The sequence below is a fragment of the Calonectris borealis genome, chromosome 28, assembly GCF_964195595.1.
Source record: "Calonectris borealis chromosome 28, bCalBor7.hap1.2, whole genome shotgun sequence".
Lineage (NCBI taxonomy): Eukaryota > Metazoa > Chordata > Aves > Procellariiformes > Procellariidae > Calonectris > Calonectris borealis.
Window position 1 is genome coordinate 6528520 of NC_134339.1, and position 22692 is coordinate 6551211.

At 46.8% G+C, this 22692-nt stretch overlaps 1 protein-coding gene and 2 non-coding genes across 7 annotated transcripts; 2 read left to right on the forward strand and 1 right to left on the reverse strand.

Annotated features, from left to right (window-relative positions):
- Positions 1 to 438: 438 nt before the first annotated feature.
- Positions 439 to 511, forward strand: TRNAV-CAC (transfer RNA valine (anticodon CAC)). Its single transcript has one exon. It is a non-coding gene; the product is annotated as a tRNA-Val (tRNA).
- Positions 512 to 797: 286 nt separating this feature from the next.
- TRNAG-UCC (transfer RNA glycine (anticodon UCC)) lies at positions 798 to 869 on the reverse strand. Its single transcript has one exon. It is a non-coding gene; the product is annotated as a tRNA-Gly (tRNA).
- A 381-nt stretch (positions 870 to 1250) lies between these two features.
- Positions 1251 to 22439, forward strand: DPP9 (dipeptidyl peptidase 9). Of its 5 annotated transcripts, XM_075175307.1 has the most exons (22): positions 1251 to 1401; positions 3407 to 3494; positions 6340 to 6442; positions 6539 to 6593; positions 9359 to 9471; positions 10529 to 10702; positions 10930 to 11098; positions 11257 to 11370; positions 11672 to 11800; positions 12312 to 12373; positions 12902 to 13002; positions 14454 to 14631; positions 15415 to 15580; positions 15689 to 15768; positions 17318 to 17470; positions 17687 to 17822; positions 18528 to 18673; positions 18966 to 19112; positions 19265 to 19417; positions 19983 to 20125; positions 20465 to 20576; positions 21077 to 22439. In XM_075175307.1, the coding sequence occupies exons 2-22, from the start codon at positions 3439 to 3441 to the stop codon at positions 21167 to 21169; spliced, it is 2583 nt and encodes an 860-aa protein (XP_075031408.1). In that variant the 5' UTR covers positions 1251 to 1401; positions 3407 to 3438; the 3' UTR covers positions 21170 to 22439. The 5 variants fall into 5 exon arrangements, with proteins under 5 accessions (XP_075031408.1, XP_075031407.1, XP_075031409.1 ...); XM_075175306.1 differs by having other exon boundaries at positions 6340 to 6593; XM_075175308.1 differs by lacking the exon at positions 1251 to 1401 and having other exon boundaries at positions 9334 to 9471.
- Positions 22440 to 22692: the final 253 nt, after the last annotated feature.

The window sequence follows — 22692 nt, forward strand, 5'->3', positions numbered from 1 at the left end:
TGCCCAGGCTTGGAGGGTCAGGCCGGGCCTGGAGGGTAAGGCCAGTCCCGGGCCTCCCGGCAGCCCCCGTGGCTTGGAGCAGGGTGCAAGGCCAGGCCGTGCAGGTTTGGGGTGAGCCCCTCCTGCATCCCCCTCAGCGGGAAGCGGCAGGTTCCTTTTGGGGCTGTCCCCTTTCTGAGGGGAGCACCACCAAAATGCAGCCGAGCACGGCCCAGGGACACCCACCTCAGCCGCCTTGTGAGGTAAGTAGGCCTCGGGAAGCACTACTTACTCATTAACGCTAATCATTTGGAATCCCGCACGGCGTTTCTCAGCGTTTGGGGTAGGTTTTGTTTTGCCGTGAGGCGAGAGACACGCCGAGGGTCAGACGCGTCCCCTCAGCCGCCGCGCGGGAGGGCGCGAACATCACGCGCCGCCCGCAAACGTGTTGCAGGGCGGGTTTCCGTAGTGTAGCGGTTATCACGTTCGCCTCACACGCGAAAGGTCCCCGGTTCGATCCCGGGCGGAAACATCTCGGTTTTGTTTTTAATCTTCTTTTTTCCTTTTTTTTCTTCGGTTTTATTTATTTCCTCACCTTCCCCCGACGGTTCGGCGAGCTGGGAGGGAAGTAACGGCACCATGTGCCGCACGGGTGGGCAGCGCCAGCGTCCCGCCGCGCCTGGCTGGCGACCACCGGGGTTCGGGTGGGTAAAACGCAGCCGGGCGGGGCGCTTCGCGTGCAGGCGCGTTCAGAATTTGCTTTGGAATCGGTGGAGAGCGGAGGGAAAAAAAAATTATAAATGAAGAAAAACCAACGTTGCGTTGGCCGGGAATCGAACCCGGGTCAACTGCTTGGAAGGCAGCTATGCTAACCACTATACCACCAACGCCCGGCGAAAGCGTTTTGCCCGGCCTCCCTCAGCAACCGCGGCCGCGTGGACCCAACCATCCTCCAGCGGCGGCGGGGGTGCGCAGCGAGCGCCAAGAATAACACCACATTTATTGCCGAGCGGCAATAAATGCTGAATTAGGGGCCCGTCTCGGAGGCTGGGTGGAGAAAGAATATTCTCTTTGCGCTTTTTTTACCCTCTGTCAGCCTCAATTCTCTCTCTATCTCCCCTCACTAGAAAGAATAGTTCCGTCCTCCCCCAGGCATCCCCCCCTCCCACGCAGTGGTTCCTCCCAGCCCCCGCTCCTACGAGTTGGTACTTTCCCCCCGCCCCGCGCGCTCCCTCCACTTCCGCCGCCGGGTGAAAGGTCGCGCTGTGGCAGGCCGCCGCCCCCCCCCCCCTCCCCCGTTTCCGGGGCTGCCCAGTGTCCGGGACATGGAGCGGGAGTGACGGAGCCGCCGCCGCCCCCCCCCCGCCCTCCCGCAGAGGAGCCGCCCCCCCGCCTGTCAGGGGGAGGTCGCCGCGCCCCGGGGTGAGTGAGGAGGGGAGGGGTGCTCCCTGGGACCGGCTTCCCCCCCGCCCCGGGTACGGGCAGGGCTCGGCCGGGGGAGCTGGGGGCCCTGACCCCAGGGAGGGAGCGTTTGCCCCCTCCGTGGGCTGCATTCCTGGGCTGGGGAGGGCCTCTTAGGGAGGCGAGGGTTGTATATTTGGCCCCCCGTGACTTGTGTCCCCCGTCCAGGGCGCGGAGGGCGGCCACCCCTTGTCCTGGGGGCGGGGGGTGTTGTTCTCCCACGGTTTGCCCTGCAGGCGTGGGAGGGCCGCCCGGCCCCGAGGGAGTTGTTTCTATTTCACCCCCCCAACGTGCCCCCCCAGGGATGAGGTGATGGTGCGGGACGCCTTGCCCTGGGCGGGGGGGAGGCTTTGGCCCTCCCCGCCCCGGCAGCCTATGCTCTACCCGGGTAGGTGAGAAGCGGCTTGCTCCTCTTCTTCCACAGGCAAAGAGCCCTCTCCAGCAGTGGAGGGAGGTGAGGGGACAGGGTGCCCCATCCCCTGGGCTCCCCCCTCTCCTGCTAACCCGACCCGGCCTTCCCTCTGCAGCAAGGGCTGGAGCTCCCTGTCAGGGCTTTCAGCTCCACTCACACGGGTGCAGAGGTGGACACGGGCTGCTGGCAGCTTTTGCCAGACCTCGTCCTTCTGTAGAGAAAGCCCCAGTGGTTTATTCCACCCTCAGTTGCTTTTATTTTTTGAGAAAGAGGTCTTAAAGCTCCCGGCCATGACAGGGACACATTTGTAAGGGCTTCTCTAGGTGACTGTGTTGCTTTGGCTCTTCCTGAATGCACCAGCAGGCCCCTCGGGGTCTCGTGGGCAAATGAGTATCATGATTCGTGCCGGATTTCTGATGTCTCATGTCTGTTTTGTTCCATCTCTTCTTCTCTGGATTCGGCATCAGAGGATGTTATTGTTCCTTTTCTCTGTGTGAGCTGTGGCGGGTGGGATGAAGGTGAGATGTTCCTCTAAATCATTAAAATTACAGAATAACTGAGATTGGAAGGGACCTCGGGAAGCCTCTAGTCCAACCCCCTGCTCAAAGCAGGGTCAGCTGTGAGATCAGACCAGGTTACTCAGCATTCCTGAGCATGCTCCTGTTGCCCTTCATGATTGCATCGAAAATTGCCCTTAAATTACTGGATGCTGCTACTTCGTCCCTCTCTGTTCTCCTCTGCAGTTTAGGAGCTTCACTGCTGGCGCTTCTTTGTGATGCTTTGTCTGTCCTGATCCTCTGTGAGTGCGGTTTTGGTGGAGAAGTGGCTGTTGGGCAGACCAGGGGCCTCAGCAAAAGATAGTGGCAGTTCTCGGGTGTGTCTGTGATTCAGAGTTCTCTGGAAGAGGACACAAAGATCTTTGTACTTTAGTCTTCTTGGGTAGAGAGGACGATAGTGAAGGTAGCGCCTTCTTATGCTTGTGGAAAATGGGCTCGTGGGTGAGCCAGCATTCCTCTGTGGCATCAGGCTGAGGCAGAGGGGAGCAGCAATCTGGCTTGGAAGACAAATGTGATTTTTATGTCCCAGGTGGGACTGTGATGCTGTTGGTAGTGGGGCTGCTGACCCTCACTCTGGCTCCTTATGGTGTCCTTTGTTTGACTCTTGCCTGTAAGTGTATGGACCAGACCTCTGTTTTCTCAATTCTTAGTCCCTGATACTTCGGAAAATTTAGGATTTTGGGAGGGGAATGAAAGGAAGGGTCAGTACTGAGAATCAGATTTTAAGAAGAATTTTGAAGGAAAGAAAGAGAGAGAGAGGTTCACTGAGTTCCATTGTTCAGGTAAAGAAGTCTCTCTCGGTTTTATCTGGGTTGTTAATATCCAGCATGTGCTGGCAGAACAGATTTGGACTGTAGAGTGCAAACCAAGGATTTTGTTTGTGCCTCCACACTTGGTTGGAAATGTGACCTATGGAGGATGCTTTTCTACAGCCTTATTCCTATGACAGGGGAAACTGCAGTTACATGAAATTTGCTTTTTTCTTCTTCCTTCCTAGTTTCCTGTCCTGCCCAGCTCGCTGAGTAGTTAATGCAGAAGATAAAGAGGGTTCGTCTGGAAAACGAGACTGCAGGAAGTTGGAGAAGGTATGTGTCCCAGTTACTCCCAGGGCCTTTGTTGACCTTTAGGTTGTGTGGGACAGAGCAATAATCACCTCTTGGAGTGAATGAGGTTTCTGAAGAATCCCAAGTATATAATTCTGCTCGGGGAGCTCTGTGTCAGGATCTGTGGGTCAGGAAGTGACTCAGGAAGATAATTTGTTTCGCTGACTTCCAATTCCAAGCTTTACAATCTTTTTCCTGTTCTGATGTCCCACCTGTGCTTGCTTGTGGTCTTCAGACTAATGCCTTCCCCCTGAAGGAGGGCTTGCTGGATGTATGCTTGATCCATCTAACCTGGCCAGGCAGGGCAGAAAAAGCATGAAAAAGACCTCCAGGGGATAGCTAGATTTTGGGGAGCGGGGTTAGCAGTGCTTCTGCAACAACACTGAACCATCTAAATCAATGCTCAGCATGAGGACTGTAAAGGACAGCCTTTTTCCAGTAAGGTGTAAATCTCAAATGTGCTATATTGATGTGGAAGTTTCAAGACTGTCTAAGAATAAGATGGTTAAAATTGGTGTCCTGATCCAACTCACCTTTGAATCATCCCAAAATTCACCCTACAATTTCAATTAGAGAAGTTACTCTTTATACTTGTTTACTATGTGTACGGTGTGACCACACACTTGTTACATGTTGTCCAAGAGATGGCTGTAGCGATGGATGAAGCCATTGGATTTTCCTTTTACTCTGTGTCGTGTCAGGACCTAAGTTTTGTGAGATTCCACCACACTCCAGCCATGATAGTGGTATTTCCCAACACTTTCACGTAACTTTGCTTATCCCACTTCTATCTCTTCTAGTGTCAAAATCACCAGGATGAGAGCAGTACCAAACTAAAAGTTGTGCCTTTTAGTTCCCTAGTGAATCATAAAATCATGGCAATATAGTTTGGAAGGGACTTCAGCCTCCAGTTTGATTTGGGACAGTTACCAGTATTATTACTAAGGGTCAGGCATCTTGAGCCAAAGCCAGATTATTTTAATTGACTGACTTGACCTGCAGCGGGATTGAGTTGAGAGAATTGTAGCCAGTTCATGGAATGCGTTTCTGATAGGCAACACTTCTGCCTTCAGATGTGATCTTAGCTGCTGCAATGGAGACTCTGGATATAGGCAGTAGAGGCCACAGATGCTCTCGCAGTCTTAGAATATCCCATCACATTCTCTTTTGTGGTTTCACTTGGGCTTCCTGCCTGGCTTTGATTGGAAAATGCTCTTCTTTATTAATTTTCAAGCTGTGGATTTACTGCTGTGCAGTAGGTACCAGGGGTACCTAGAGATTTATTTCAGAAGCTTGTTCTTCTGTTATTATTCACACATTTTGTACAATTTAGGGACTTAGCAATTTGAAGATATGATTATATTTACAGCCCTTGTACCGTGTGCCTGTAGATGTACTTTGGTTTAGGTTTTCTCATCTGCTGTTGTAATTGCATAAGATGTCAAACTAGGTGAGAACTTCCTTTTAGAGAGTTTGTTAGAAAGTGCAATCCTGGGGAATCCTCAAGGAACACTCGGTTCTTCTGAAAAATATTCCGACTAGAAAATGGGCAGAGGGGAGTGTTTTCTTGTGGTGATATAAATAACTATCCTTCTCTTTTCCCCTGATTCCCTCCACTGGGAAAGTTTTCATCGTGCATCTTGCTGAGGCTGAAGTCTTCAAGATTTCGTTTATGTGTAATTCTTGCTTAATCCTTCATCTCAGAAGCTGGTCTCCTGTCAGAATGCAGGTCACTGTCCCAAATGACAGACTGCATTCAAGAAACGTCTAATTTGAAAATGTAAATTTTGGGGCTGCTGAGAACAAGGCCTTTTTTGGTGTAATCCTTAGTCGTTGTTTTGCCTTCTTGATGCTGTGTCAAAGGTAGCGATTCTGTCTCCATGGAGCAAACTTCTCCGGCCTAATTTTTCAGTAAACTGAAGTTCTTTTGAAATTCTTTGTAACGTTTTTCCGGATACCCCCAAAACAACTAAAATGTCCTTATGGAGGGAAATCCAGCTTCTCGAATGGGGTGACAAAAACTGGTTTCCCTAGTCCTAGGCTCGTTCCTGCTTTGCAACAGATTACATCATTGACCTTGGGCAAGTCTGTTAGTCCACCTCTCCTCAAATTAACATTTGCTGTAGTAGCATGTGGAGGCGTTTTTTGTAGACTCTCATTCAATAACTGCTAACTTGGAAATGTATGAGGAATGTGGGCCACATTTTGCAGGATACGACCAGGGTCTATTACTGCTGTCATCTTTCTGTTAGCAAAGACAGTTGCACTGTTTTCCTCCTGTTTTGCCATCTCCTACTTCATTCCTGGCTGCAATAGCTCTTCAGGTAAGTGAGGTGCTATGCTTGGGTTTAAACCTCTCTCTCTCTAAGCGATGAGCAGGCTTTTCTTTAGGGCAGGAAGGGGACTTCATTTTTGTGGTCTTCCAGGGTAGAAGTTTATGTGCCTTTACGATAGGTCATAGCTTTGATGACTTATCCATCCAAATTCCTGGGGTGGTTTTCCTTTGAGTCAAGCTGATTGTTTTCTGCACAAGAATCTGCTGCTTGTACTTCCTTTAGCAGCTTATTTCTAGAACTGGTCCTGGGAGAGTGAGTTTTCTGAGATTAATATCTTCATTTACAGGACTCGATATGGGAGATGAATTTTTCCTTTCAATACGTCAATGTATGTTTAAAATGTAATCTTTGAGTGCAGAGAATCCCAGGATCTGTAGTTTAAGGAGTGCCTGTTCTCTTAAGCTTGTTGCACGCTTAGAGTTTTCACTAAGCAACAAAATGTGCCTGCTTGATTTTTATGGCTTAATTTTCTCCTTCAACTCCTCCCTCAGTTTTTTGTCCAGTTCTGAAGGGGAAGAGAGGATGACTGCAGTGGACACGCTATCGGACAGCTCTGAAGTGGTCGAGATGGAGGATGTGCCTTCCCAATTCCAGGTGCAAAAGCATTCTTGGGATGGGCTGCGTGACATTATTCACAGCAGCAGGAAGTATTCGGGCATGATAGTGAACAAAGCTCCCCATGATTTCCAGTTTGTCCGGAAAACAGAAGAGTCCAGCCCGCACTCTCATCGTCTTTATTACCTGGGTAAGCCAGCATGCCAGACACCGGGCGTGAAAATGTTACAGGAGAGCTTCCAATCTAAACAGGCAAGGAAAAGGATGGGCGGTATCTCTATTTATGAGTTGGGGAAACTGAGAGTAAGTAACATTGCTGAAGGTTTGCACGCTCAATCTGTAGCAAAGGCTGGAATTGAGCAGAGACCTCTCCAGTCCCAGAGAAGCGCTTTAATCGCAGCCTTTCTGCTTAGCGACAAGGGAAGTGTTGGCTAGCCAGACCTACCTCGTGACGGAGGTATGAATGCAGCGTCCTTTGGCAACCCAGGTCAGTCTAGGTGATGAGGCAAGAGAAGGGATGTTCCTCAAATTCAGGATTATCTTGCGCCTCTGTAGCTTAGGAGAAATGGGATTTACTTGGTTGATCAACCAGACTGACTTTCCAAGGAATTTGCTGTCAGTAATTACTAACTATATGTCGCAAGTTCTAGGTATTAATGGTGGGGTGGTGGTATCTCCCTTTATTAATAACCATGTAGGTACAATACTTTCAAGAGTGGGGAGGTGGGGGAAAGATTAGGTGGGAATGAACTATTAATGGTATTTACAGGGAAATATCCTCTTCCTTACAGAAGGATTGAGAGACAGCAGAATGCTGTGTTGTACAGGTCCCTCATTATAGTTGGAGCCACAATGTAATTAGTGACAGAGTGGTTGGATTTTAGTAACTGGATAATTTTGTGGTTGGTAACATGGGAAGCTTTATAGACTATAAAGAGTTTGTTATGCTTTGGGGCATGAGCTGATCGTTACTGGGCCAGTAAAGAAATTGCCTGATGTGCAACTCCATACAGTGACTGCTTTCCTGAAGTGACCCTGCTTTTTTTTTTTTTTTTGAGTTGTTGAGTGTAATTCACTGTAGGACATAGGATGCTGGATTTGAGGGACTGATTTGTTTTGTCATCAAGCAGCTCCTGTGTGTCAGTGACTTGATTTGTTATAGTTCCTCATACATTCTTATGACAGAAGTGCTACTATAAAGGGGAGTATCCAGAGTTAGCATATTTTTCTAGTTGAGTCTAAAGCTGAATGCATTTCAAGGCCAAGTTGACTTTGATACAGTTTTTGATCTAGATGACTAAAGAACTAAGGGTCTAAGTGGCTAATTTTAAAAAAAAAAAAATTAGTGTTCCTCTATTGTATGAAATGGCAACCAGACCAGCTACCAGCTGGTTGGTATTCTGCATGGGTGTTACTGTTACAGGAGCTAGAACCAGGAATGAAGATACACTGTCTTTTCAGTGTTTTCTTCCTTAAGGAAATGTACAGGGCATAGAGCACATTGATCCATCATTTAGGATTAGTGTCCGCCAGGTAATACTGGGGTACCTCTTCTCAGACATTCCTAATAAAGGGTAAACGCTTGATTCTTTCTTTTCCCATAACGAGCATCTTTTGAATTGCATACCATGTGCTGTTAAATACTCAGAACCCATTTCAACAGTTCATAAGTGTTTAAAATCAGCGTGCTATTACTGTCCCAATGTTAAATAACATTTTCAAGTTTTTGTGTGAATACTGTTAGTGACTGTATGCTGAAGAGTAGGAGGAAGACTTCTGAAGAACTTTGCTGTAGAGGTTGAATACTTTTCTTCACTTGGGAGCAAAGTATAATGTCTTTTGGGGAGGAAGGCGATACTTTTTTTTGTAAATGCTGATTGATTGTAGTCAGCCTGAGGTCATTGCAGAAAGTACTAATATAATGAGGAGAAGGGAAGTCCAGGTCACAGTTGCGTGAGTGTAAAATGTGTGTATATATAGTAATTTACTCCTGTCTGCAGTTTTTTCTGTTTGGACATCTTAAATCATTCCTGGGCTGTCCCCATAGAATTTTATGTTGTATCATGGCAGATGCTGCTTATATTAAACACCACATGCCCAGCACTATGGTGTTTCTCTATCTCTGAGGATTACATGCTCACATATTGCTTTGCTTCCTCAGCATTTATTAATATTTCAGTTTTAATTTTAAGTAACTGTACTGCTGGGTTAACCGGCTCAGAAATCTTTCTGTTCTGCCCAGAACATGTGCAGAGTAGACAATATCAGGGCACATTTCCCTGTGTGAAATTCTGATCTAGGGAGCCTCTACAGCATACGTAGAGGGCAAGTTCATGGTCTTTGATTTTGTTGAAACTGCCAAAGTCATGTGTCAGGATATTTTATTTTTCGTGCTTGTTTTGGAAATTGGATGAAGGCCAACAGCTTATTTGATAACCACAGTCAAAGGCGTATGGGAAATGACAAGGTTTTTTGACCATGTAATATACTGTTTCATATTTGAATGGGCTCTCTAGAGCTTCCAAGCTTTTTCTTCCAGCTCTGGCAGGCTGGTGCGTTGGCCTCAATGAGGTCCCTGTAGCAAATTTCTGGCTGAGAAACGTGGAGAGTAATGTTGAGTCACCCATTCAGGGAGTGGCTTTTTTAGAGTGGATCTAGGGCGTGGGTTGAACAGTCCACAGAGAGGAAAGTTGGATGTAACCAATTCTGAAGAGGTTGGTCAGTGTTAAATCTTGCTTAGGGAAATTTCTAAATAAATAAATGTCTAAATTTAAATAAGTTAGATATTATTCTGTGATTGAAGTGAGAGCTGCTTGGGAATGACAGCTGGTGAAAACCTCTGGACAGCCCCAACCCCTCTGTTATCAAAGACTACTTTTTTTTCAATTTGCTCTTTGTCCTCTTTGTCCTGGCTAACTAATCTTAAGTAGAATGATGCTTTTGTCCTCCTAATAGGAATGCCATATGGTAGCAGAGAGAATTCCCTTCTTTACTCAGAGATTCCCAAAAAGGTACGGAAGGAGGCCTTGCTACTCTTATCGTGGAAACAGATGCTGGATCACTTTCAGGTAAGCCAAAGTGTGAAGAGCCAGGGTTGACAGTGTTTGGGAAAACTGGCTGATGAGGCTGGTATAGTGGGTACTACTCTGCTGAACCGTAGAGGTGATAGCATGGCAGCATATAAGACACGGAGAATGGTATTGGTAGGAATGTTGTATTGAGAATTGCTTTGCTTCATAATGGAAGATGAATGCATGTGCAATGAAGCTGGCAGCGAGTGCAAAACAGCAGTTGAAGTGGCAAGCAAAGGGCTGACCTAGCAAAGAGGACTCCGTAAACTAGCATGTAGTCTACCTCAGATTATAAGCTATCAGGACAGCGCACCTTTCTTCTGGGTATCTTGTCTGGGCTCTTGCCATGCTTGTTAATGTGCTTGGTGGAATGCTTGTGTCATCTTTCCTGCTTTTAAGGAAGTCGGGGAAGTTGAACTTAAACTGCTGCTTCTGCCCTACATTCTATTGCGAGTGAACCAGAAAGGGGGTGAATTTTCCACTCCCTGATTTCAGTATCTTAATGTCCTTTGTCACTAACAGCATTGATGAAGAAGAAACTGGAGGGTGTTGGTCTTTCTTCCCTGCTAAAAAGGTTCCTGGTGAAAAAGAATTTAGCTGTCTTGACCCCACTTGGATTGCTAGTCCCCTTCAGGATAATTCAAGATTCCCGGAAGAGCTTCTGTTTGCAGTGTCTGACATGGAAACTGTTTGTGAAGGCTGTAGATAACGTCATTAAGTTAATTGCTTACATCTGATTTGCATAAGCAGAGCAAGTGCAGCTGTCCTCAGTTCATGCCAAAGTGCCAGCTGCAGAAATGATAGATTCACAATTCATCCCTTTTATGTAGAGGGAACTTTGGGGCATGTGATTGATTTAGTCCTCCTGGGCCACACCTGTAGCCTAGAGTACAGTAGTTATGGACCTGTATGGTAAGACTGCTGACTGGTTTTGTCTGTTAGATTGTATTTTGGGTATTCACAGACTATGTGGTGCCAGTCTTGGAGCATTCCTTTTCTGTGAAAGTTTCTCTCCTTGCAGATTCTTTCAGATTTTCCTTTCCTTCAATACTAGGCAACCCCTCATCATGGGATGTATTCTAGAGAAGAGGAACTCTTGAGGGAACGCAAGCGACTTGGTGTCTTTGGTATAACATCTTATGATTTCCACAGTGAGAGTGGCCTATTCCTTTTCCAGGCCAGCAACAGCCTCTTTCATTGTCGAGATGGGGGCAAGAATGGTTTCATGGTGAGTCTGCTAATGATTTTATGAATATCATCTGAAATGGTCTTAATGTTTTTGCTTGGAGATGGCTGCACATCTGCATCAGTTTGGTTATGGTCATTTCTCTTGTGTCCTGTCAGGGCTATGTTTGCCATCACTTCATGGGCTGTACTGCATCTGTGGTTTAAGTCTCTAAATATGAAGCTGGAAGCTGATTTGCTACAGAGCTGTTTGTGTGTCTGTTGCTGTAGGTGTCTCCAATGAAGCCTCTGGAGATCAAGACTCAATGCACGGGGCCACGAATGGATCCCAAGATCTGCCCTGCTGACCCTGCCTTCTTTTCATTCATTAATAACAATGATCTGTGGGTAGCAAATATTGAGACGGGAGAGGAGAAGCGGATGACATACTGCCATAAAGGTAACTGGTGCTTCTTGCCAGATTCAAAAGGAAATTCCTTCTGACAAATCGGGCTTGAAGGGCTCGTGTCTTCATGGCTTATTTCTTACAAGTACATTCTTCTTTTGAATCAGCTTTTTCCAAGGAGATGTAAATGCAGTCTGTTTGTTCCTCTCCAGGCTTATCCAATGTTCTTGATGACCCTAAGTCTGCTGGTGTAGCCACTTTTGTTATTCAGGAGGAGTTTGATCGGTTCACGGGCTATTGGTGGTGTCCCACAGCTTCCACAGAAGGTCAGTGTTCTGCTTATCAAATTCTGACACTGTAACTGCCTCCAGCCTCTGCTATGAATGATATTTTGAGCAAAGTTTTCCTTTGGCCTGGGTTTGGTCTGTTTCTGGGGAGGCCACCTGAAAGAACAAAACACTGAGGGATTATGATTATGTTCTGAGGAGTATTTGCAGGTGGTCACTAGGAGCTGCCGGCTATACAGAGATCTACACTCTGTTGCCCCAGAGTACTGCTGCAGTGCTCCAGGCAAGTCAGAAACAGCTGGAAAACACTGTAGCAAACATCCTTACTATCTGTTCCTAGGTTCAGAGGATTTAAAAACACTGCGGATCTTGTATGAGGAAGTGGATGAGTCAGAGGTAGAGATAATTCATGTTCCTTCACCTGCCTTGGAGGAGAGAAAAACAGACTCCTATCGGTACCCCAGAACAGGTAAGTGAAATATCGCGGGACTGCTAATGCAACTCTTGACTCCTGCTGGCAGAAGCAGTGGAATTTGGGCTATAAACTTTGCATGATTAATCTAGGCACTTACTAGGATATAGAAGCTGATTGTAAATGTTGAGGCCTAATTGAGTCTCTGAGCCTAAAATCTGCTGCAAGAAAGGAATGGGATTTAAAGTTCAGCTTAAATGAAAGGGTCGCTGAGAAAATGGAATATATCTGGTGGCATATTGTGGAATACATTTTGAATCCTGTCTTTCCTCTCCCTCCTGAGAACATGCACAGCCAACTAGGCAAGGCAAAAGCAAACTTTTCCCATACCCAAAATAACTCTTGTGATTACAGTGGTGTTTGCTCTCATACATAATTTGATATTTGTACATTCACACACAGGCATTTTAGTAGGACCGGGGTCAGTTCTTTTCTAGAAGCTGTATTATGTATAACTGCGGGGTGTTCAAGTTGGTCATCTTGGTATTCTTTCACTCCTTCTCTGCAGGCAGCAAAAACCCCAAGATTACATTAAAACTGGCAGAATTTAAAACAGACAGCAAGGGTAAGGTAAGTGATAACAACTCAGAATGGGATATTGCACAGGAGGGTTGACTGCTTCTGAAGCTCCCTAGAATTAAGACAAGGTCACTGAGAAATCCTAGATAGTGTTAGCCTTTGTTTTCATCCTCTCGTAATACCTGGTTCTATAATGTGTTTATCCAAGAAACAGAAAAACTTAAAAATGCTGAAAAGTATTGTTCTGGTGGAGAGGCAGCTGGGAGAGGGGAGGGAAGTGAGAAGTAGGGTTAGCCTGGTATACCACATTGGCAGGGAGGTTGAAGCCCGATCTAATCCTGGGCTTCAGTCCCTGGCTGTATCCTTTTCTGTGGCTGAATGCCAAAATCATTTTGCTTTGAAGCTTGTTTTTCCCTTCTCTTCCTGCCATTTGTAGAAAGGCTTGTTTCTCCTGGCCTGACCCTTGCTGATGCCAATAGTTAAACTTCCTTATTCTCCCATTCCACTAAGCTTCCATAGGAGGAGGTGGGGAGGTCTGGTAGCATTCTGATTTGATATTGGACCTTCCTTTTGCTGCAGATTGTGTGTGCTCAGGACAAGGAGCTGGTGCAACCATTTGCTGCATTGTTTCCGACTGTGGAGTACATTGCCCGTGCTGGATGGACCCGAGATGGCAGATAGTACATAAGTTTTTCTTCTGAACTAACTCTTCCAAGGGCTTCCCTGGCTGAACTACTGCAGGCCCTCGACATGCTTTGTATTGTAGTCATGACCTGGTTTTAAAGCCATGAGTGCCAGAAACGGCACATGAGTATTTGGCTTCTTCAGTGTTATAAATACCTAAAAGTAGGAATTAATCAAATGTAGACCAGAGTGACAAGCTGGGCAGTTTAAGTCACAACCACAAAGTTAAATGACATTGATATATTAAGCGGGCAGTCCCAGGGATTTCTTTTGCGTTGAAGTTGTTTAACACAAGTACAATATGCTTCCTGCTGAAAATGAGAATGTACTGTGAGCAGTTTTATCATTGTTCATTGGTCCAGTTTGTGATCAATGCCAAACGTATCACGGGAAAGTGGGCAGTTTGTGTGGCGCTTCCTTCACGCAGTGTGTACGAGGGGAAAGATTGCTCTGTGACCGGTGTGCTCCCATAGCTGGCTATTGCTCCAAATGTGATACACAGTCTTGTGCTGGCCAGTCTTGCCTGAAGAATTACAGAATTTACACCAATCTGATTGGTTTGAAATTTTAAAGCTCTTACTTTTTTCCCCTCAAAAGCTTGCTTGACTGTTAACTAATTTCTGTCCAGATAAAGTTAAGGTGACTTAACTGTCTTTGAAGATTGCATTCTGTAACTCATTATTAATTTTCTGCTCTGGGAAGTAAATTCATACAGCTTTACAGAAGGTAATTCCATAGGTGATTCTTATGTTCTGCACCAGAGCTTACCTAAATGTGCTGAATATTTAGATAAATCCACAGTCATGAAATCTACAGTCACTGAGAGTGAGTCTGTCTTAATGATGAAACTTCCCTTGATGCACTTCCAGGCCTCGGGGTAGCCGCACTATGCAGCGGTGGCTTGCCATCTGTCATGTTGAGAGGCCTGCAGTGCAGCACCACTTCAAATGACTCTCCTTGGAGAGGAACAAGGCTGAGACTGAAGCGACTCCTTCACTTGGCAGTTGTCTTAGGTCTGTGCCTTTCCCTGCTAGTGCAGCATGCAGTGAGGAAGCTATGAATGGATCATTTTGAGAGTGATCACTTCAGCTCATTAGGAGCTTGCTAGAAAACAAATAGTGCTTCCTGATGGAGGAACTGTCCAAGGAAGAGTTACGTTCTGGAGACAGGGTTCTGTTAACAGTGTTCCCTTGGAATAGACGCTCTGGCAAATCTGTCAGACATCTTGTCTGAATGATACCCCTGTGAAATACCAGAGATGTCTGGCAATACATGTTTGTTGGCAAAGCTTCCAGGAGATTAGAAAGCAGCAATGATGAGAAAAGATTTGCATTCAGATGCCTAAATGCTTTCTGCCGGCGGGGGGAAAAAGGGTTGCGTGTTCTGAGTGTTAGAAAGGGACATCTATTTTGTGGTACTGACATTCACCTCCAACTTCTTTCCCCAGTGCCTGGGCTATGTTCCTAGACAGACCTCAGCAGCGGCTGCAGCTAATCCTTTTGCCTCCAGCACTCTTTATTCCAGTCCCAGAAAATGAGGAGCAGCGCGCTGAATTTGCCAAAACTGTGCCAGAAAACGTCCAGCCATTTGTGATCTATGAAGAAACCACTGATGTGTGGATAAATGTAAGATGCTCAGGGGTGGGAGGAGAACACAGGCTGCCCCTTCCTCCCCCCAGTTAACCACTTTTGTGTTGGCTGTGTGTCCAGTTTAGTCCATGCTCAGTAGTGCCAGATTTGGTGTTAATTCAGGGGGTTTGATAAAGCCATGAGAAGGACTTTCATGCAGTCAGCATTGGAAGAGATGAGGATCCTGCCGTCTCCTTGCAGTTGGAGCTGTTCATTTAATTCTTGCTAACATTCTCAGTGAACACAGGCATTTTCAACACTGACACTTTTGGATGTAACACTGCCATTCTTTTGGAGGTATTTTGTTACAAGATTAAATGGCTTCCTGAAGCATGAGCAACCCTAACCCCTGAATTTGTACTTATTTAGATGAGTGATGGACATAGAGGACAGGGAATAAACTTCAGTCTCTAAGATTAAGCATCTTGGTACTGAATTGACAAAGGGGCCTGAAGTTCACACCGTGGCATTCCTAAGGTGTTGGAATAGCAGCCACCTTGTGGGACTCATGTAGCTGAAACGTCTAGCTCAGAGGCAAGACTGATGCTGGTTTCGGTGGTAGCTATGGAAAGCCCAGAGCACATGGTCTTCTACATGGGCCCAAAGTTTCTTTGTGGTAATAGGAAAGTATGGAATGGCTTTTTCCCACTAGCTGCTCCTCTAAGATATTCCCCACCTCTCCTTTCCTTTGGAAGTCCAGTGGTTTAGCACTGACTCCCTTGGCTATGTCTCTGCTGTCTCAATAATAATCACTCATGGGTCTTTTGCTTTGTGTGACAGGTTCATGATATCTTCTATCCTTTCATCCAACCGGAGGGAGGGGAGGAAGAACTCTGCTTTATCCGAGCCAACGAATGCAAAACAGGTTTCTGTCACCTGTACAGAGTCACAGCAGTCCTAAAGCAAGGCAGCTATGACTGGGTGCAGCCATATGTCCATAGTGAGGGTAAGAGCTGCACTTTGTCAGCGTTTCAGCTTTGGGAGCTCCCTCTCTGATTTGCTTGTGTTGTCTTCTGGGGAAGACAGTGACTTATTCTCATGTTCTTTCTTCTAGATGATTTCAAATGTGCTATCAAAGAGGAGATTGCCCTGACTGGTGGGGAATGGGAGGTGTTGGCGAGGCATGGATCGAAGGTAGTGGTTATTTTTATTTTCTTTTGCAGTGTTACAGCTCTGCATTGTCTGCCCATGGTCCTGGCCTACGCCCTCTGTTACGCTTGGGACAGCTAGAACTACTTAAGCTTCATTTTGTTTCTCTTTTTATTGCTGCCTCTGCTTTCCCCAGAAGTGCTATAGTCCAGTGCACATTGAACTGATTGCCTTTTTAATCAGACTTCAGATTGCTCCTTAGGTAAATCTCATAAGTGAGTCAGGCCATAAAAAAGGACACAAATCTGAGGTTCAAGAGCAACAAAGAACTATTTGTGGAGAAGCTTGGGATTGCTGCGTTTGCCGGAGCATTTTAACCCCAATAAGTACTGGTGAATTGGAAATATGTCCTAGCGCTTAGAGTGAACTCTTGGTCTCCAGCTGATCCCTCAGTAGAGCCTTTAGGAAGAAGGCAGCTAGGGAGTATAAAGCAATTTAGAATATGGAGAAACTCTATCTGTTATTGGTTGCAGAATAGCCAGAAATGAATTTTTATTAATCTTGTAGAAACCTAGTTCCGTTTTTGCTTCAGGAATTAAGTCTGAGTCTGCTCTTTAATGCTCCTAGGTGATTTCTGTCAAAATAAAGACCTTGTCTGTCATTTCCAATTAATCTGGATTTTTCACTTCTCGCTTTTTAAAAGGCCTACAGCTCCATGCATTTGGTTTCTGCTGCTTTTCCTTAGTCTGCAATTAACCTGTTGTCCTTCCCCATGTGGATTCTTACTGTACATGCTGTTGATTTTGGCCACAGCTCTTCCCTGCATGTGTTATGGCTAAAATTGTGTTAGCAGCAATTATTTTGATGCATTTGTTGCTCCACAGGGCTCTGCCTGGTTTTCCTGGCCAATTGAGTTGGATATTTTTTTCCCTTTACTGTCCACAGCAGTCTTCAAACTGTGGGTTAGTCAGAAATAGCATTTGAGCTTCAGCATTTGGAAACTGTAAGGTGGAAAACAGTTCAGTTACTGTTACTGGATCAATGCAGTATTTAAAAGCTATAGCCTCTATTCCTGGCTGGCCAGGTGGTTTTTAGAAGCAGCTTTATCTGGACATTAAAAACGTACTTTAATGTGGCTTGAAGTTTGGTACTGTTAGAGCTATTAGACTGATCCTTCCACAGATGGGAATTCATTATGATGATTGCTGGAAAAAATATGCTTATACCCTTATAATCTAGACATACTATGGGAAGATGCCATATTTAAGCACAGGATCTTCCTAGTTTCACCTATGAGGAACAGAGCCCAACTTTCTATGCTCCTTAGTAAGCAAATGCTTTGAGTCTCTCAAAAAAGCTGAGTGACCGCTTTTTGTTACTTTATTGGACTATATGCAGTTCTCCATATGTGCTGCACATGTGTTCTCTAGCCTGTCATATCAACAGGCGTTGTGTATGGTCCCTAATGCCACGAGCAGTCTGTCATGGTCTATTTGTGTTTTAAGCTGACTCTGCCTGGGGCCAGACTGTTTGAACTGGCAAAGGAGCAGTAGTTGTCATCCTTCTGTTGCTGAGCCCTCTCTTCTCCACACAGATCTGGGTCAATGAGGCTACAAAGCTGGTGTATTTCCAAGGCACAAAGGACACCCCGTTGGAGCACCACCTCTACGTAGTCAGCTATGAGTCTCCCGGAGAAATTGTGCGACTCACCACTCCGGGCTTCTCCCACAGCTGTTCAATGAGCCAGGTTTGTTGTTTCTTAGATAGAAGACACTCTCGTCTCCTGACTGACAGGGGTCCTAACTAGGAATGGTAATGAATCATGACCTGTAGTGAGTCCTGAGGGCTTCTTTGTCTTGGTTCCTTGAGATGTGGGAGCTCTTGTCTGAGAACTGCGTGGAGGAGATTAGATGTGGGAAATGAAAGACCTTGTTCCCCTAATTCTTCTCTCTCCCATCTGTAGAACTTTGACATGTTCATCAGCCACTACAGCAGCGTGAGCACTCCGCCTTGCGTGCATGTCTACAAACTCAGTGGCTCTGATGACGACCCACTCCACAAGCAGCCCAAGTTTTGGGCTAGCATGATGGAGGCAGCCAGTAAGTCCTGTAGCACGTCTCAATGCTAGGTTGTCTGTGGTATTCTTCCTACTAGTGGTAGGCAAAGGTGATGGAGAGGGAAGTGGCCCAAGTAACTTCACCGTAAAGGAAAATAAGTTGTGTTATCTTAGGGGGGAGATATCCTTAGAGGGTAGCTCACCCAGGAAATGGTATATGGGCTTTTAAGATGTTACTATTTCATGCTTTGGATGAAAGCAGTGCTCCAGGGTGCAGGGTTTAGATGTCTGTGGGTTTAGATGTTTCTTTATTCATAATTTGTCTGAAGAGGGGCAAGTATCTGGGATGCAGTGGCTACTTCATTCCAAGGCCTTTAAGGATTTAGATACAGCTCACAGTAGCACATGAACCCCTCCTGCAAATGTTTTCTCCATTTGACCTGTCCCTGTTCATAACCTTCCACATCTTGCTGTTGTGGCATAGCATGCCTTCTCTGAGGAATGCTCAGCTGATGATGTTGTCTTGGATGATCCCTTCACTCTTTATATGGCCAATTGCCATATGCAGGCCGTATAAAGGCTGTTTGTTTCCCAGGGAGAGGCTTCTCTGAGAGGCATTGCTAAGGCTTGGTACGGTTTGGTATTGAAAGAGCCCTGACTAGGGTCAGAATGAGCTAGTCCAGGCGGGGTAGGAGGCAGAGCCTGCTGCCAGTTACTGCATTGCTAGTGTCTGAATTTCCTTCTGCAGGTTGTCCCCCAGATTACATCCCTCCTGAGATCTTTCACTTCCGCACTCAGTCAGATGTCGAGCTCTATGGAATGGTCTACAAACCTCATGATGTCCAACCTGGGAAGAAGCATCCCACAGTGCTCTTTGTGTACGGAGGCCCTCAGGTAATAATCCAGATTGTTGACTGCTGCTGTTGGCCATGGGATTGCTGTCCAGGGCAGAGCTCTGTGTAGCTCAGTCATGCATCAAGACTTATGCTTTGCTTAGCAGTGGGCACTGGATCTCTATTTTGATCTCTGCTTCAAACCTCAGGTGATTTTTTCAGCATTCAGTCTGATTTGCATGGCTCTGATAGCTCAGTTAGTGGCTGCTCTCCAGCTCAGGATCCTACAGAGTGGGGCAGACAGAGGAGGGTACTGGAAGGCCTCCAAAAACTTTTCTTCCCTCCTCCTGCAGGTGCAGCTAGTGAATAACTCCTTCAAAGGAATCAAGTACTTACGGCTAAACACACTAGCGTCACTAGGCTATGCTGTGGTAGTGATTGATGGAAGGGGTTCATGCCAGCGAGGACTCAAATTTGAAGGGGCCCTGAAAAACCAAATGGTGATGTACTTTTGTTAATGAATCACTGCTCACTTGCTCTTTCTAAGGCTGCCTGGTTGCATGTTTCCTGTGTGAGTGTTGCTCTTGTCTTTTCTGTCTCAAATTTCTAGATTTAGAAAGCCACTGACTTGAGCTTTCGTGTTGCCTTTTAGGGTCAGGTGGAGATAGAGGACCAGGTGGAAGGTTTACATTATGTAGCAGAAAAATACGGGTTCATCGACTTGAGTCGGGTAGCCATACATGGCTGGTCATATGGGGGTTTTCTCTCCCTCATGGGCCTTATCTGTAAACCCAATGTCTTCAAGGTAAGTCTGGACGTGGGGCTGTCATCTTGGGACACTTAGCGTTCTCAGCTTCTGTAACTCATGGCATCTGGAGTTGGCTTTTTTTGCTTGATGTTTCTGATGGATGGGTGAAAATGTCTCTCAGTCCTGCCTGTAGCTCCTGGCTACAGTCCTGCATTTTGCTTACAGATCTGTCTGCGGCTTGATGAGGATGGGGGTCTCTGGGATAGGGTGATTCCCCAGTGACTGCCAATGGAGGACTTAGCCTAGCATCCAATGAGATAATTGATGCGCTATTCCTAATCCCCTTCCCAAGTCCCCAGCATGGTTTCTGGATCATTCCACAAGTCCTTAAAAGGGGAAGCCTTTAGTGCTGATATGCAGGAATTTGCCCCATTGTGACCATAGGAGGAATAGCAGGAGGAGGAGTCTGGGTTTTATATGGGTTTGCTGTAGAAGAATCCTGGTCTGAGTGACAGAACAGTCCAGAGCCTGTTTTTTCTGCCTCTTCAGGAAAACAGGGAACACTTGAACTCTTTAGCACGTGATAATTGAGGCTGTCTCCTGCCACCTATTTGTTTGACAGATTGCTATAGCAGGTGCTCCTGTCACAGTTTGGATGGCATATGACACCGGGTATACTGAGCGGTACATGGATATCCCAGAAAACAACCAGCAAGGTTATGAGGCTGGCTCTGTGGCATTACACGTAGAAAAGCTTCCCAATGAGTGAGTACCGTGGGGTTGAGTGATCTGCTAAAAACCTGCTCCCGGGTCCTGCTTGGTGCCACCAGTTGCACCTCTGCTGAATCCCAAAAGAATGGATGGATTCTGATCCCATTTAGCTTTAACTCGTGTGGCTGGTTGATGCCTTCTGCAGCAAGATGGGGCCATTGTACCCCTAGCCCCCTTTGCCGGGGGGGGTTGAGGACCGCGTTCCATGGCCTTACGCTATTCTGAATGCCTGTCTGTTGCTCAGTTTTGGCTTGCCGATTGGCAGCTCTTTGTTCAGACCCACTGCAGAGCTTTTTGTGTGGTTTCTCATCCTATCTCTCATCCCATCTCCAGGCCAAATCGTTTGCTGATCCTCCATGGCTTTTTGGATGAAAATGTGCACTTTTTTCACACCAACTTCCTGGTATCACAGCTAATCCGGGCTGGAAAACCTTACCAGCTGCAGGTAGGAGGAAGAAGAGTGAAGTGGGAAAAGTCCTTAAATCTGGAAAGAGAAAAAGTTTTCTGCTGTGTGTTCTGGGGGTGGGAGAAGGTGGAGGTAGGTGCTCCCACATCTTATTGCAATGTAGATGACAGTAAATGCCTAGTTTGACTCCAAGAGGTGGCCGGGAGGTGGCACTGTGGCTGTTTCATCACTGGCAGATGTGGCCAGTATCTAAAAGCGTTTGCAAACAGGGCTTCTGCCCTCAGGCCTGGAACTTTCCTTCTCCGCTGAACTGTTGCTGTCTCACTTGGCTGGTGGCAGCAGAGGTGGCTGACTTGCCGAGCAGACTAGCAGCACATGCCGGCGCAATGAGGGAGAGGGGCTGGTGTTCTATACCTTCCCTGGCACCTTTTTGCCCCGATGGAGACTGGATTGAGTGAAAAGGGCTGATGTGAGGGAGGCTTGTCTGTGCTGAATGAGCTGCTCCTGGCTAACTGCCCTGTCTCTCTGCTTCTGCGCAGATCTACCCCAACGAGAGACACAGTATTCGGTGCCCTGAGTCAGGAGAGCACTATGAAATCACGCTGCTGCACTTTCTACAAGAATACCTCTGAGAGCACAAGCCTCTGCAAACTGGACACTGACAGCTCACCTTCCCCCTCCTGTGCCCTGCCACTACCAACTCCCCCGACAGCCATCTAACCCAGAGCACAAATGGCTGAGTGCCCCCGTCGGGCTGGATGTCCCCCCGAGCGAGGGGGGAGGGTGGAGGGCACCTTCCCTTTGGACAGTGCCACCTTCTCTCACTTTCCAAGCTGGAGGTCTGCCCCTGCTCGGCTGCTCATCCTGTCCCTCTCCTCCGGCCTGGCTGTTAATGCTTTTTTTGCTGCTACTCCCTCTATCCTGGGAATCAATGGACAGTGGTCTGTCTCCCGAGGCTGAGGCTTGTGTCCATCTCTCTCTCCCCTATCCTTTTCCCCTTCCACTGCACCTCTGCAGTTCCCATACTCTTACCTGCAAGAACTCAGTGCCTGTGTTGGAAATGGAAGAGCCGAATCAGCAAGCTGCCTTAAGCCAGGAGTGGGAGGGAAGAGAGAACTACCTATTGTTAAGTCCCAGGGGAGCTGATCCGCTGCTGCTGCTGCTGCTGCTGCTGCTGCTGTGTCCTGGCCCTGCTGCGACAATGTGGAGCCCTGGGATGTGAAGAGAGCTCTACAGAAGCATGCAACACTAGTCTTTTCTATTTTTCAGTTTAATTTTGCAGAGCTGATGGAGGAAGTGGCTGGGGTCGGTAACAGCGACCTCTGATACCTTTCTCTAATGGCTGCTCGCAAGCAGAGTTGTGCCAACAGGTAGCGTGGCAGCTGAAGCAGCTGGCTACAACCAGAGATCATCTCTCCGGAGATCACAGCAGCATTTGGGTTTTTGCAACACAAGATGGATGATATTTATGCAATCCTCCCCTCTTCCATTCTCTGTGCTGCCTCCTGATCCCACCTTCTCCTTCCCCGACACCCTGAGCTTTCAGATGTGCACTGAAATTGGCTGTGCTTCAGTTCTCTGCAGGTCAGTGACTGTTCCCCTTGCCTGTCTACTCCGCAAATGCTCTCTTCTGGTTTTTATTTACCTGGTCAACAGGAACTGCAATTCTGGGGAGGGGGGATTGAGCAATCGCACCTCAGGGGAGCACATACCCCCCTCAAGCCAAGGGTTCTGCCAGGGGCAAAAAGAAAAAAAAAAAAACCCACCCAAATGAACCACGTTGACTTGCCCTGGAGTATTTTAAGTGCGTATTATGAAAAGAAAATATTTTTATGGATTCTTATTCTTTTATAATTATGAGTGTAAGATGTAGCGACTCATTAAAATATTGGAAAGAGACAAGCTGGCTGGCATTTGTGCCTGTTTTTGGAGTGCAGGAGAGGGCTCGGGAGGAAATGGCAGCTGGCTCACAATAGCCAAAGCCGTGTCTGTGGTAAAAGCAAAGTGCTCTCTTCAGTTTCTATGCCGAGCAGTGGAGAGAATATTAAATCCCTGATGTTCCTTGGGGGAAGCATGATCCAAGCAATTGAAGATGCAGGGTGGAGAGTTGGGAATCCTGGACCGTGTTCTTGGCTCTGCCATTAAGGCACTGCAT